Source organism: Hyperolius riggenbachi, chromosome 1 (assembly GCF_040937935.1).
Source record: "Hyperolius riggenbachi isolate aHypRig1 chromosome 1, aHypRig1.pri, whole genome shotgun sequence".
Taxonomy (NCBI): Eukaryota; Metazoa; Chordata; class Amphibia; order Anura; family Hyperoliidae; genus Hyperolius; species Hyperolius riggenbachi.
In genome coordinates, this window is record NC_090646.1 from 580591751 (window position 1) to 580606737 (window position 14987).

Genomic DNA, 14987 nt, shown 5'->3' on the forward strand with positions numbered 1-14987 from the left:
AGACCTGGGGCTACCTATTTTTGGGGAACCACTGCTGTCAGATTGAGTGTATTTTGGGGAACTGCTGCCAGGTGAGAGGTGTCTACATATTAAGGGGGCATTCTGCCTATTTATGTGAAAAGCTGTCTATTTATGTGCCTCATGACTGCTGAATTTGTCTTGTTGCGGGCCTCATGGTTACTGACTTTGTCTTGTTGGGGGCCTCATGATTTGTTGGGGGCCTCAAGATTGCTGAATTTGTCTTGTTGGGGGCCTCATGATTGCTGAATTTGTCTTGTTGGGGGCCTCATGATTGCTGAATTTGTCTTGTTGGGGGCCTCATGATTGCTGAGTTGGTCATGTTGGGGGCCTCATGATTGCTGAATTTGTCTTGATGGGGGGGGGGGCTCATGATTGCTGAATTTGTCTTGTTGGGGGTCACATGATTGCTAACTGCAAGACTATGGAAAAAGCTGAATCATCATCATATGAGACAATAGCATTAAACCTACTTTTTACGCTTTTTAAAACAGAAAATGAAACTGGGAGGTTCTAAAAAAAATGAATAATTTTTTCAGGAGTACGATGGATGAAATTGTTTATCTTCACAGTTTATTTTCAACTTAATTTTCCATAATGTTCATGTATGAGTTAAAACGTTTGTATTTAGTTTAAATTGCTGTTGGCACTTTGATAGTAAAGTGACTTTGCAGTTTGGACACTCGACCTCCAAAAGGTTCGCCACCACTGTCCTAATCTAATGTCCCACCATTGCTTAGTTCATGTAAACTTGTCTCCACCCACGACCACACCCACATTCTGGTTCATGACCACACCCATTTTTACGCGAGCCGCATGACGTAGCTCCGCCAACCCACATTTGCGGCGCGCCGCCCCGCTTTTTACTCCCCACTTTTTGCCCCCCCCTGGAAAATTTTCTGCGGACGCCCATGGGCATGTCTTAAAATATCGGGAGCTGTGCTACTGTATAGATATCTTCAAAGATAGAGATTTTTTTAGCGCCAATATATTTTAAGTCCGAGACTTTCCATGCTTTTTACATTATTTCTAGTTTGTCTCTGTGGTTCAGAAATGTTGCCACCATGGATCTGGGCATTGTACCTGGTTTAGTGGGACCTCCTGGTACCCTATGTGCATGCTCAACAGGAAAGGTATGAAAGAGTGCAAGGTCAAGTATCCAAACCTTAATGTATACCTGAGACGTTAGATAGTGCAGCATTTAAACTTGCCTGGGGCTTCCTTCTACTCCCCAATCCCATGTGGGCGGTGGGCTCCCTTGCTGCCCTCCACATGTGGCTGGAGGAAGTACCAGGTGAGTATAAATGCTGCACTATTTCAGGTTTCCTTTAAGCCAGTCTTATAACAACACCCCTCAGGAGTAATGCACTCACATGTCTCAGGAAACACAACAAAATGCAAATTTGAACAATGAGATCTGTTCTCCAAAACATCTAATTTAAAGGCCTGGTTCTCAGCAGTCTTGTTAATCTGAATCTGAAGTGCAAAGGAGGCATACTGCATCTTCTAACTCACTAACCCTCCACTCTGACTCCACTGTTCTCTCTCTCAGCTTTTTAACATCATTTCACATCCTTTTACAAAAGTCCAGTTTACATTCCAGTAATCTAATTTATTCTGTAAACTATATACTAATAGTTGCTGTACTATTCAAACACTGTGAGTTAAATAAGTTATGTTACATTTCAGGGGAAAGATTTCAATACTTCCAGCAGAGATTGCACAACGCCATCTGAAATAAGTAAGTGATATAGGTTTTATTCAATTTGGATATCTATGGAAATCTGGTGCCCTGTCATTGCTGATCATAGGACAGGCGAGCAGGGGTGTTGCTAGGATCCTAAGAGACTTGGGGCACTTGTGCAATCCAGCCCAAAAATGGGTGGGGCCATGCACAGAATGTGGGTGTGGTCATGGGTGGAGCCAAATTTACATGAACTGCCGTCTAAGAAGGCCTGCTGTTGGATGAAGCCCTCCATAGCGATTAATACAAAAAATAAATACATAAATGCAGCATATTGCATACTGTAAATAAGCAGTGTCACTTAAACATAACTAGGCAGTTACCTGACTTCTGTGCTGGCTGGTCTGACTTTCTGCTGGGCGGGCTTGCCTGTTGCAAGGTTGTCTGGCAGTCCCCCCATAGCACTTCCTGACCTTCTAGTGGACCCCCTCCCATGGGCCTCCCATTGAGGCACCACAACTCCCAGCATGACCTCATAGAATAACCACAGCTCCCTGCATGCTCCCATAAGGGCACCCCTGCACCCAGAAGGGCACCACAGCACCCAACATACCCCCAGAGAGGCACAACAGCACCCAGCAGCATACCCCCCATTGATGCATCACATCTCCCAGCATGTCCACCATTGAGGCACCACAGCTCCCAGCATGCCCCCATAGAGGTTCTATAGCTCTGACTCTGCCTGACGGACATCCGGGGCACCCCAGAATAGATCTGTGGCACGTGCTACTGATCTTTGGGGCTAGCCACGCCCCTGCAGGCGAGGGCTCTCAGGGTTGTGTGCATGCTTGTTTTGTAGTTCTTAGACTATTTGATCTCTAGTTGTGGATGTCAGGAAGAATGGTCAATGAGATTCTAATAAGTCTGAGTGGATGCAAAGTTATTACTGAAGATTATGCTTATTTGAACTTGCACAGGCTTGATAGTTTTTTGTTTTTTTCTTTAAATATGGTCTTTAAGCATGCTAACTGCATCTTACATCAATGTTTTTGCAGCTGTTACAAACTTGAACATCTTTGAAGATGAGAACGTCCGCCTGGAATCATTTAAAACATGGCCTCCACTTGCCAATGCAGAGCCTTCTGGCCTTGCCAGAGCAGGATTTTTCTATACAGGTTGAACATGATTCTCCAAGTAGCATGCTTATAGTTTTTATTGTGTCAGCCTCATGGCAAGGTGTACAGTATAGTTTCACAAGCAGTCATAAATATGTCCACCTATTAAAGTGTAAACTCCAGAGGCCTGATTCACAAAGCGGTGCTAACAGTTAGCACGCTGGTGAAAAGCCCTTTATCACGCCTAAACTCAGTTTAGGCATGATAAGTTTAGGTGTGATAAGTTTGGGCATGTTAAGTTTAGGTGTGATAAGTTTAGGCGTGATAAGTTTAAGCACCAACTGGGTTAGCACCGCAGTGCACAGCTGATCAAAAGTTTTGCGCTAGCAAAGTCTGGTGCACTTCGCATAGAGTTTAATGGCGCTGCTTTGCATGCGGGACTTTGCACGCTATCTACACTTATCTAAACTTATCATGCCTTAACTTATCACACCTAAACTGGCTTTTCACCAGCGTGGTGCAATGATTATCATGCCTAAAGTCTCTAACTGGGTTAGCACCGCTTTGTGAATCAAGCCCCATGTGTCCATGCAAGAGGAACTTTATGCCAGGATTGAACATAATCCCAATCAGTAGCCAATACCGCCTTTTCCATGAGAAATATTTACCTTTTCTCAAATAGATCATCAGGGGCATCTGTATAACTGAAATAGTGGTGAAACCCCTCCCACAGTGTGATGTCAGGACCATGGCAATGACAGTTTCGTATCTGTGAACCTCGTTGCATTATGGGAAATAACATATTTTTCCTACTGCCAAGCAAGCAGTATCTCCCTCTGTGCATAGAACTCACAGTAAACAAACATTCCCCTGAGATTACCTGACAGTACTAAAGATGTCGCCACTTGTGATCAATTTCAGAAAGTAAATCAGGGAGAGGAACAATTTTGCAATGAGCAAACACTGAGTAAATAATTTATAAATTAATATTATAGAAAAATAAGCTATTTTTATTTATATTTTTATTTTCACTCACTACAGTCCCTCTTTAAACCCTTTCAAACACATGGTGAATTGAGCACATATTGGTGATCTATAAGACTCGTCCTTCCCAATGACAACATTTCTGTGTCTAGGCCTAATTATTGGTCTTTCCTGATTATGCAGTTACAATCTGGATGTAGCTCTAAAGTCTCATTTGCATGGACTCTCCCCCTCGGGCAACTGTTTGGGGCCGAGTGCTGTACAGACACGTACAGTGGCGTAGCTAAGGAGCTGTGGGCCCCGATGCAAGTTTTACATGGGGCCCCCCAAGCACTCTATACATAACAATTGATACGGCATGCCAAAACCTGCCAATGGCAACTACAGTGTCAGAGGTGCAAGAAGAGGCTGGGAAACAGTTTGTTAGTGATTACTACTATTCACAGCATCTATAGAAATGATTATTATGAGCACAGGACCAATAGAGAGGTAATAATGTAGATGAGGGAGAGCCCTTCGGGGCCCCGATGCGGTCGCTACCTCTGCACCCCCTATTGCTACGCCCCTGGACACGTAGCTAGCCTCTGACTCCAGACCTATGTGAGTCAGAGTATTGACATTAAGTCATTGTGTGTTTCCCCAGCACTTCCCAGCATTTTTTCCAGAATTCTGCTGGCACAATATTTGTAAACTGTGTTTCCTCAGAACAAGATTTAAACAATAAAGGTACAATGCAAATGAATTTAGTGACACATGGATTTTAGCAGAGGCTTGGGGGAAGCACCTCTTCAGAATCATATCAAGCAAAAGAACACAGCTTAAAGGGATACTTAAAGAGGAACTCCAGTGAAAATAATGTAATTATAAAGTGCTCCATTTTTAGAACAATTATGAATAAATGATTTAGTCAGTGTTTGCCATTGTAAAATCTTTCCTCTCCCTGATTTACATTCTGACATTTATCACATGGCAACATCCTTAATGCTGGCAGATGATGTCAGTGGAAGGAGATGCTGCTTGCTTTTTTGGCAGTTGGAAACGTCTGTAAACAGCTGCTATTTCTCACAATCAGGCATGGGCTTCCGAATTCCGCGGAAGCTAAAATTCCGAAATTCCGCCGGAATTGGGGTTTCCGCATGGTTCCGCGGAATTCGGAATTTGCAATCCGGAATTCGGAATTTGCAATCCGGAATTCGGAATTCCGGCAAAATCGGAATCGGAATGAATTGACCAATCAGGAGATGTGGAATGAGTTGACCAATCATAATCAGCGGAGAGTTACTGCGCTAAAATAACGGTTTCAACATTTTTTTTATCCAAATTTACAAAATACAAATCAACTTTAATAACAATAGATATTTCAAATGAGCGATTGAGTGTTTCCTCCTAAATTTACGGAAATCCGTTTAAAAATTACGGAAGTCCGTTTAAAAATACGGAAAGTGCACGTGGCGGAATACCGCGGAATTCCACCGGAATGTAGCGGAAGCGGAATTTCGGTAGTGGCGGTATGCGGAATTACCGCGGAATCGGAAATTGGCTCTTCCGACCATGCCTGCTCACAATGCAACAAGGCTCACACATTGTGGGAGGGGTTTCACTACAATATCAGCCATACAGAGCCCCCGATGATCCGTTTGAGAAAAGGAAAACATTTCTCATGGGAAAGGGGGTATCAGCTAATGATTGGGATGAAGTTCAATTCTTGGTTATGGTTTCTCTTTAAGTGTGGGGGAAAAAAGCCAGTTTTACTTACCTGGGGCTTCTACTGGCCCCCTGAAGTTGGCATGTGCCCGCGCCGGTACTGTACTCTTCAATCCTCTGGTCCCCTGCCGCGGCTCAGTTTTGGTGACTGAGCCTGCGCAGCCCTGGCCGTGCATATCCTCTTTCGCGCTCCCGATGCCGAGAGCATCCTGCGCAGACGCAGTACAACTACTGCAGGACGCTACCTGCCGGAACGAGCGTGAATGAGGATGCGTGCAGCCAGGTAAAACTGTCTTTTCCCCCTACACTTAATTATCCCTTTAAATCCCCACAATACCATGATAGGGAAGGAAGAGCTTCTCACCTGAAAGTACACAGTAGATTGCCACAGCCAAAGCCAGTTTACACATTGACATCTGAAACACATCAGCCATTTTTGTCTGTCCTACTATGACTTTGAATAAAGCCTGAATTTTACTGAAGCCATTAATCTCACTGGCGGTACGATTACTTCTGGATTTTAGGGTCGAAATGCGGTGCAATATTTTTCATAAGCTTTTAGACCCCTAAAGACGCATCTACACGAGTAGATGCGGCGGCGATATTCCTTATCAATCGAGCCGCCAATGCAGCTCGATTGATAACATCCGACAGTACGGATCTCCCCACCGCCGATTCCCTGCTCGCTCCCTGCGAGGGGACAATGACAAGGGAATCGAGCAGAAGATAAGCGGCGCGGCGCGGGGACGAGCGGGAATCGAGCGGGTATTGATTCTGGCCCACGCGCAGCGAGCGGGGACGCGGCGGGGAAGCGGAAGAGGCGATCCGGCGGCTAATCGAGCCGCCGGATCGCCGCCTCATCTACACGTGTAGATGAGGCTTAAAGCCGGAAAAAAAAATCATACCACAGAGAGATTACTCACCTCCCCTGGATCCAGTGCTGTAATTCTCTCCCCGGCCACTGGGTGGTGCTGTGATCTCCTATGCTGAGTTCGCCAGCTGTCGTCATGACGACAGAGCCTCTGAGGACTGAAATGTCTACCAGCTTCTGGATCTGGTAATTTACAAACACCCTCTGTACACAGGCTCTGCCTATACCTCCTGGCAGTTACCCCGAGTCAGATTCGGGTTACTGCTCTGAGCTGTGGATTTCTGGCCCGAGCCTGACTAGGGGTTACCGCTAAGAAGGTTAATGTGCTGTGGATCTTTTTTAATAATTTACTTCAGAATCATGCAAAGATTTCCCGCACTGATATGCTAGTTTATTTTTAGAATATCTCCTTACATTTCCGTTTGGTGCTGTTATCTGTATGCTATGGGGTAATAATGAATGAGTGACATGTGCTTGTAATTTTTAGGGAAATCTGATGCAGTAAGATGCTACACATGTGGTGTCACAGTTTCTCAATTTGAACCCGGAGAAGATCCTATGACTGAGCATGTGAAACACAATTCTAAGTAAATATGCACAACTCTAAGTATGTTCTGTGTAATGCTTGGAGAAGAAACTTAAAGGGAAGGTCCAAGCATAAAAAAAAAATGAGTTTCACTTACCTGGGGCTTCTACCAGCCCCATGCAGCCATCCTGTGCCCTCGTAGTCACTCACTGCTGCTCCAGTCCCCCGCTGGCAGCTTGCTGACCTCGGAGGTCAGGGCTGAATTGCGTACATTTTTACACATTCCCGCCAGTGCAGGAACATTAACACATACATTTTTACGCGTTAGTGGTGCAACTCATAAATTTTTGTTCCTGCACTAGCTGGAATGCGTAAAAATGTATGCAATGTGGCCCTGACCTCCGAGGTCAGAAAGCTGCCAGCGGAGGACTGGAGCAGCAGTGAGTGACTGCGAGGGCACAGGATGGCTGCATGGGGCTGGTAGAAGCCCCAGGTAAGTGAAACTCATTTTTTTTTTTTTGCTTGGACCTTCCCTTTAAAGGAAACCAGAGACAAACTTAATTAAAAGATTTGTACATACCTGGGGCTTCCTCCAGTCCCATGCGCACGGATCCCTCCCACGGCACTGTCCTCAGTCTTCTCCCTCTTCTGCACTGGGTCTCGTAAGTTCGGCAGTTGCGGGCAGTCTGACGCAAGGGCAGTGCACTCTCTCTGTCGGAGAATAGTACTGTGCAGATGCAGTACTATTCTCTGCCAGAGGGTGACAGAGGGAGTGCACTGCGCTCGCTCAGACTGGCTGGGACTGGCCAAACTAACTGGACCGGTGCAGAAGAGGGAGAAGACTGCGGACGGCGGCATGGGAGCGATCCGTGTGCATGGGGCTGGAGGAAGCCCCAGGTATGTATAAAACTTTTAATTAAGTTTGTCTCTGGTACACTTTAAAGGATAATTATCAAAGTTAACTAAAATTCTAAATGCCACATATATTTCCAGTAATTACTAGCAAATAGCAATACAAAGGCTTTTTTTTCATCTTTTCAATTGTATGTGAAGAAAATATGACATTTACAGAAAACAGTTTTCACTGTGGGTAGACTGTGTCCAGGACAGCCAGCATACAAAAACAATCCTCACTAGCAGTAAAACTGCTGTTCTCATATGATCTGTCAGAAAGGTGTGTGTGCGCGCGTGCGTGCGTGTGTAAGAAACCGGCAGTAAATCCTTCCTTCCTCTCTGAATAGTTACAGATAAGTGAGACTTATCTACATAGTACAGCTCTGCCCCCCTCCTCCCGTCGCTGACACAAGTTGTTACAGCAGTTTATAAACAAAGCATTTTTTTCACACAGGCTGTGCTGAAAGACCTCTGGAAAGCTTTTTAGTGTTGCTGGTTAAAAACTCTATAGGTATGTGGGGTTTACAGAAAAACAGTTTCTTTGATAGTTGTTTTTTAAAGTTTCGTAAGCTTGCAATAAACCATGTACAACAGTTAGTCATTAAAGGTACTACCAGAATCAACGCTTGTTGGTTAGATGCCTGCATTTCTAGAATATGAATAGTTCATTGTTGCTCATATTGGGAGCGGTGGGAAACTGATCGTACTGCAGTGCTGTAACCACTGCAAAGCCGAGATGAACAATGCCAGGCTGTCAAAATCACTGCATAGATCGAGAATATCACCCCTATTCACTGATCTCATCTTATAGCTGAGCCTCTGCTATTCCTGCACATATGCAAGATTGTAGCTATAGGAGCACACTTGTCTATAATTATGCCTGTTGTTGTATGTCTTATCTTCTTGTCATGACAATTTATATTTATATTACAGGTGCAACTTTGTGAAGCGAATATTGGAATTCAAGAGTAAAGATACAGAAGCTGCTGGTTACCCAAGTAATAAGCAGATGCAATTGGTAGTCAAGGTTAAATATCTTTATTTCTATTGTGATCTATATATATATGTAAAACAGATACAAAAATCGGGTTGTTTCATTATATAGGTGAAACTCGAAAAAAATAGACTATTGTGCAAAATTCCATTTATTTCAGTAATTCAACTTAAAAGGTGAAACTAATATAGGAAATCAACTCATTGCAGGCAAAGTGAGATATTTTAAGCCTTTATTTGTTATAGTTTTGATGATGATTGGCTTACAGCTTATGAGAACCCCAAAATCAAAATCTCAGACCATTAGAATATTGTAAAAATGTGTAATATCCTAGACTCAAAGTGTCAGACGTTAATCAGCTAATTCATGCAAAAAACCTGCAAAGGATTCCTATTTCATAAATTAGTTTCACCTTTTAAGTTGAATTACTGAAATAAATGGACTTTCGCTATAGTCCCCAAATGAGATGAGATAAAGTGAATTAGCAACTAATTGAACAACCTGTGAGTTTGGGATTTTAAAGGGTTAGAAATAGATTGTGTAAACCTAAAAGCCAAAATATTTATTAGTTTCATAATTTTAAGATTAACATGTTGTAAATTGCAGATTTTCAAAATACACAAAATTTGCATCTCACAGTCTGTCTTAATGTGTAGTATAAAGCCATGCCAGACATGAACCCCGATATAAAAGTTGTAGAGGTGGGATTGGAAATCAACAGCACTTCTGGAGTTAGAAGGCATTCAAATGGGCATGGCCTGGCATCAGTCTTTTGATAGTAGAAATATCTTAAAATTATCTTACTCTTAAACCTTTTCATAGAACATCAATATAGCCAAGTCTTTTAATATAAGGCCCATGTGATAATATCCAAAAGATTTGTAGATGTGTCTTAAGGCCCCTACCCACTACGCAATTTTTCTGATGATTTTTCCGACAATTGGCGATTTTTTGAGTGACGAGCTCAAAAACACTAACTAATCCCTCTCTGTGGAACACTAACCTCCAGCTCTCCTCTGCAGTAACTCTTACCTCTCCTCATTTTAGCTAACACAACCCTCCTTCTCTGCCTATCACTAACCTTCCCACTTCTAGTTTTAGGCATAGGCCTGCAGGTCACACATTTAAAAGAAATTGCTGTTTTTATCACCTCAGAGGACAATCTTACATCTGACCTTGGCCACATCCCCTTGTCCACTTCCCACAATAACCGGCAGAGCTCCATCAACAAGGGCTTGCCGATGAGCTTTGGCAGGTCCAAACACTGGAACAACGAGGTGGAGGGAAATGGGAGAAGCCTCTGGATTATTTGGGAGCATCCCTCTACTTGGGTAAGTACCCACTTGGGCACTTTTTTCCCTTCAGGTACACTTTAAAGCAACCTTACAACTATGAACTGAATTTTCCACTATTCAGTCTTGTTTTACCTTGCTAACAAGAGTTGTCGAATAATGCCTGCTGTCTATTTCATGGTGACTGTTATTTTACTTTTTCAGAACTCTGGGAATTAGCTTTACTACTGAGTTTATGTTTATGACTGAAATTTGACAGGTGCTACGGGGTTATCGTTTATTCTGCTGATTCCCATCCAGAAGTTGGTGATCCTGTCTTGGTTTATCTCCATCTTTTTACTGAAATATTTAATTGTTTTCTTACAGTTTGCCCAAAATGTGGAACAAAAAGATGTCCTTAAAACGGAGAACAGTAAGTCTTTTTTTCATTGCTGTTTTGATAATAAACTATAAACTGTTGCATAACTTTTACCTTTTTTATATTTTTTATGATGCTATTATTAATAATATATACATTGTTTTTTATTAGATTTAAAGATCTGTAATATCACCTGGTCTAACCAAGCTGAGGAGCTGAAAAGAAATCTGATGGATGTCTACAGTAATTCCACTTTCAGTAAATTATCACCATTCCCAGGTTCCTCACATATTTCTGTAGACCTGAGGTCACTATTTGCAGATATCTCCACAGTATTGAAGGACACCAGAAATCAACCAGTGAGGTGGCTCACATTGCCAGACATCCTGTCAGAGCTGGGGGACATCACCATGATAGAAGGAGAAGTCGGAAGTGGGAAAACATCTCTGCTCAGGAAGATTGCCATTCTCTGGGCATCAGGGAAATGTCCTCTCCTCAGCAGGTTCAGCCTTGCGTTCTACATCTCTCTGTCCTCCACTGACAGCCAGCAGTCTCTGTGTGATATAATCTGCAAGCAGCTGGTGGGCACCACTACAGCTATCACTGAAGAGTCTCTGGGGGAAATAATACATCAATTAAAAGAGAAAGTCTTGTTTCTCCTGGATGATTATGGCATGATGGACTCTCCTCCTGGAGTTATAGAAGAACTCTTACGGAAGAACCCCTGGAACAGAGTGACTATAGCAATCACAGTGAGCACTCACAAGTCTTCAAGGGTGAGACAATTTGCTAAGCACATAGTGAGCATTCAGGACTTCCCCCTGTGTAGTTCGCTATACATATATGAAAAGCTTTTCTCACACGATATACCATTTCTTGAAGGCTTTATTTGTAAATTGATACAGTCAGAGACACTGCAGGCAGCTTTAAAGACTCCACTATTTGCTTTAGCACTTTGTGTTTGTTGGGTACAAAAGCCAGGTGACTATATATCAGAAGACTTGTCAACATGTAAGACCTATTTGATGCACATAATGTTAAAATACAACACAGAAAAAGAGAAAATTGAAGAGATAATCTTGTCATGTGGACAACTTGCCCTTGAAGGTATGTTCAAACCACGCTTTGAATTCACCCAGGAGAATCTAGATGAAGCTGGTGTTAACCGCTGTGATGCTCTTCAGTTTGGTCTTTTGAGTATGTTTAGTTCTCAGAGGCTTCATCCTATCTTCAGGTTCTTCCATCCCTCATTCCAGGAGTACTTAGCTAGCATTAAGATGAATCAACTTCTGCAATCTGAAGATGCCACAGAGAAGGGAAGAGGGTTGTCTTATCTGCAGCAGATCAACACTTTCCTAAAGCTCACTGGGCGCTATTACTATTTCTTGAAGAATTGCTGCATGCATTCTCCTAAAACAACCACAGTGATCATTTCTCATCTGTTCAGCTTGCTGGATAACAGAGAAGCATTTACACGACAGCAGGATACAAATCTGCATCTGAAACACCATCCAGAACTAGTAATAAGAGAGCAAATTCTGTACACAATTTTTAACACAGACACCACTATTAATGCAGTCAGCACTATCAACGTCAAATTCGTGCAGGCTTTCATTGTCAGTATGCTGTTTACGTTTGCCATCGAAGTAGCAAGTGAGAGTAAATATATGGAACACTGTGCCCCAATTATTTTGAATTTTCTCAAAGGAAAGGACATTGTATTTCGGGACAATTTAGATTTCCGTCAGCTTGCGTTTCTGCATGAATACCCTGAAGGACTTCTTTTACTGAAGAGCCTGGAGATAAGTGTACGTTCTGCTTCAAAGAATTCAGTCCCAAAATTTTGGTCTTCAGACTCCTTCAAAACAGTTTGGGATGTACCAACAGTTCCAGAAGACTATTCAGAGGCATTCCTGCATATCTCAGACACTTTGGAAAAGAAACCAGATAATGAATATGTAAAAAACGTAAAAGCTCTTGATATTTCCAGGTTGGGGTTTGACCCTGCTCGTCACAGAATTCCTCTTCTAAGAGTTAATGCCCATGGTTGGACCTTAGAGGATAAATGTATCCCAGTTTTCTGCAGTCTAGCCAATTGCATTGAATTAGACTTAATGAATTGCCATGGCTTTCTGAAGAACATTTGGTCTAGTATAGACCAGTACAGGACTTTAGTTGTGAAGTTAAGTGTCAAATCCACAGAGCTTTCCAGAGAGGAACAAGAACATGTGACATACATGACTTCATTGGAGTGTCTGGAAACAAGTGAAATGCCACCACCAGGTAAGCACTGGCATAGGCAATGTATTACCAGAAACAAAGATCTTTTAACTTTAGCACTAAAGTGGTTTGAAACTCTGACATAACGTTCGATAAAAATGTGTTTTCCTACTTTTTATTACCCATACAGTTACCATATTTGCTTTTGTGCACAAGTATTATTGTCCAATTTACAAATGCCCAAAGTACAGTTTATCTGCTCTGAAAGCTGCCATAGAATTTTATTCAAGCTGCTTTTTATTATATATATTTTTATTATATATATTAAAATCTTCTAGTTAGTTCTTCTGAACTGTGTACATGCTTGACACAGCTATTAATATTCAACCTGCCCCAGGAGCCGCCTAACGCCGATGGGCGTGGCCACGGCGGCAGCCCCAGGACCGCCTAACGCCAATTGGCGTCAAGTCCTGGGGCTGCATTTTCCCAGGGAACGGCCGCGCGCATGTGCGATCGTTCCCTGCCACTTCACGGAACGCAGGCTGTTTGTAAACGAAAGGGGAAAGAAATCCCCTTTGTTTACATCCATACAGCGCTGCGGTCCCCGGCAGCGCTGTACGAGATCAGCGATCTCTGGCCTCTGATTGGCCGGGGAGCGACGTCCTCTCATAGGCTGATGCCTATGAGAGGCGGAACAGGACGGATCGCCATCCTGTTCCAATTCAGAAAACTGAGGGGAGGAGGGAGGGAGAGAGAGCCTCATATAGGCCAGAAAAAATAACAACACTGCTACAGCGATCGGACACCTCAGGCAGCATGTCCACTTAGGGACAAAAGAAGGAGGTGAGTCCAATCGCTGGGCTCCATAGCTGGGCTGTGCAGGAGGCTGAAAAGCCTGCACAGCCCAGCATAACAAAAAACAGCCTGGTCGTTGGGGGGGGGGGAGTTAACACTGCAGTCCTCAAGTGGTTAATTAATATTTAATGACCCTTATTTAATTCACATTTTCTCTCAAGTTTTCTCCTAGGAGATAATTTTTCATCTTCTGTTTAAAACAACTTTTCTGCATTCTGCAATCAGAAAAGCAACAACAAGGTGAAAAAGTACTACCCTTGCTTGCTGGTGACTTAAAAGGCATTATATTCACAATGTGTGAAAATGTAGCAGAAAAGGTGAATTAAATAAGAACTATGGGCTTATATGCAATTCCTTCTTTTCTCTTAAGTTTTCTATAAGGTGATAATTTTTCACCTTCTCTTTAAAATAACTTTTCAGCATTTTGCAATTCAAAAAGTACCAAAAGTAGTAGAAATCGGACTATCAAAATTATTTTGTTTACAGGTAGTCCCCGACTTACGAACACCCGACTTGACCCGCCGATATGAACGGCATGGATTCAGTGTTTCAGTGTTTCCATTTTTAATTGGACTTTTTGAGAAAATCGATTTTTAAAAAATTGTAAGAAAAAAATGACTTTTAAACTTGTATAAGCAGGCACAGAGGGCAGAGGTGACACAGAGGGAGACACTGGAGGCACAGGGGGGCACAGAGGAGGTACAGGGGACAGAGATAGCACATTGTTCCGACTTAAGAACAGATTCAGGTTCAGAACGAACCTACAGTCCCTATCTCGTTCGTTAACCGGGGGTTACCTGTATATAACAGGCATTTTATTGACAAGGTGTGAAAATATCAACTTGGAGGAAACTAAGGAGAAAAAGTGAATTGCATATGGAGTTGTAATATTTTATTGTAAAGATTCGATGTCTTTCTCCAGGACCTGCATCTTTATCAGCATCCTTAATTGCAGAATGGATTCTGTCTTAAAGGGACACTGAAGTAAAATAAATAGTCTCATATTTTAATTGTTAGATATATAGCTTTTTTATGTTATTGCATAATTCTGTCATATTTGCAGTTAGAAGTCACACACTTTATTTCAAACTATAAAACAAGCAGAGCTAATGACCCTTTCAACTTCCACAGTAAATACCTTATCTAAATCTGTCTCTGACTGTTTCTTTGATGTATAAGTGTTTAAGAAAAAACAGCGACCCAAGAGAGCTCAGAGAGGCTCTTTTGCATAGATAACAACTGAAGTTTCTTAACTCTTCCTGTACTGGAAAAAAATATTAGACTCATATCTGTGCTACTAATGTTCTATTTCTTAGCTGTACTACATATACAAATCATTATATCATAAGTTTATTTTCACTTCAGATTCCCTTTAATGATAGCTGCCTCCTACCTTCGTAGCTTACAGTCTTCAATCTTGCTTGCAGAGTCTCCAGTGGTGATCTGTACTTTTCAAGCTCTTTGGCTCAACT

At 42.4% G+C, this 14987-nt stretch overlaps 1 protein-coding gene across 1 annotated transcript in view; it reads left to right on the forward strand.

Annotated features, from left to right (window-relative positions):
- Positions 1-1082: 1082 nt before the first annotated feature.
- The window catches only part of LOC137538406 (baculoviral IAP repeat-containing protein 1e-like), a 48489-nt gene continuing 34584 nt past the window's right edge, over positions 1083-14987 (forward strand). The window contains exons 1-7 of the mRNA XM_068260615.1: positions 1083-1151; positions 1708-1759; positions 2758-2877; positions 6864-6963; positions 8730-8823; positions 10449-10494; positions 10612-12723. Of these exons, the coding sequence (XP_068116716.1) occupies positions 1083-1151; positions 1708-1759; positions 2758-2877; positions 6864-6963; positions 8730-8823; positions 10449-10494; positions 10612-12723 (2593 nt within the window). The remainder of the gene's footprint in view (positions 1152-1707; positions 1760-2757; positions 2878-6863; positions 6964-8729; positions 8824-10448; positions 10495-10611; positions 12724-14987) is intronic.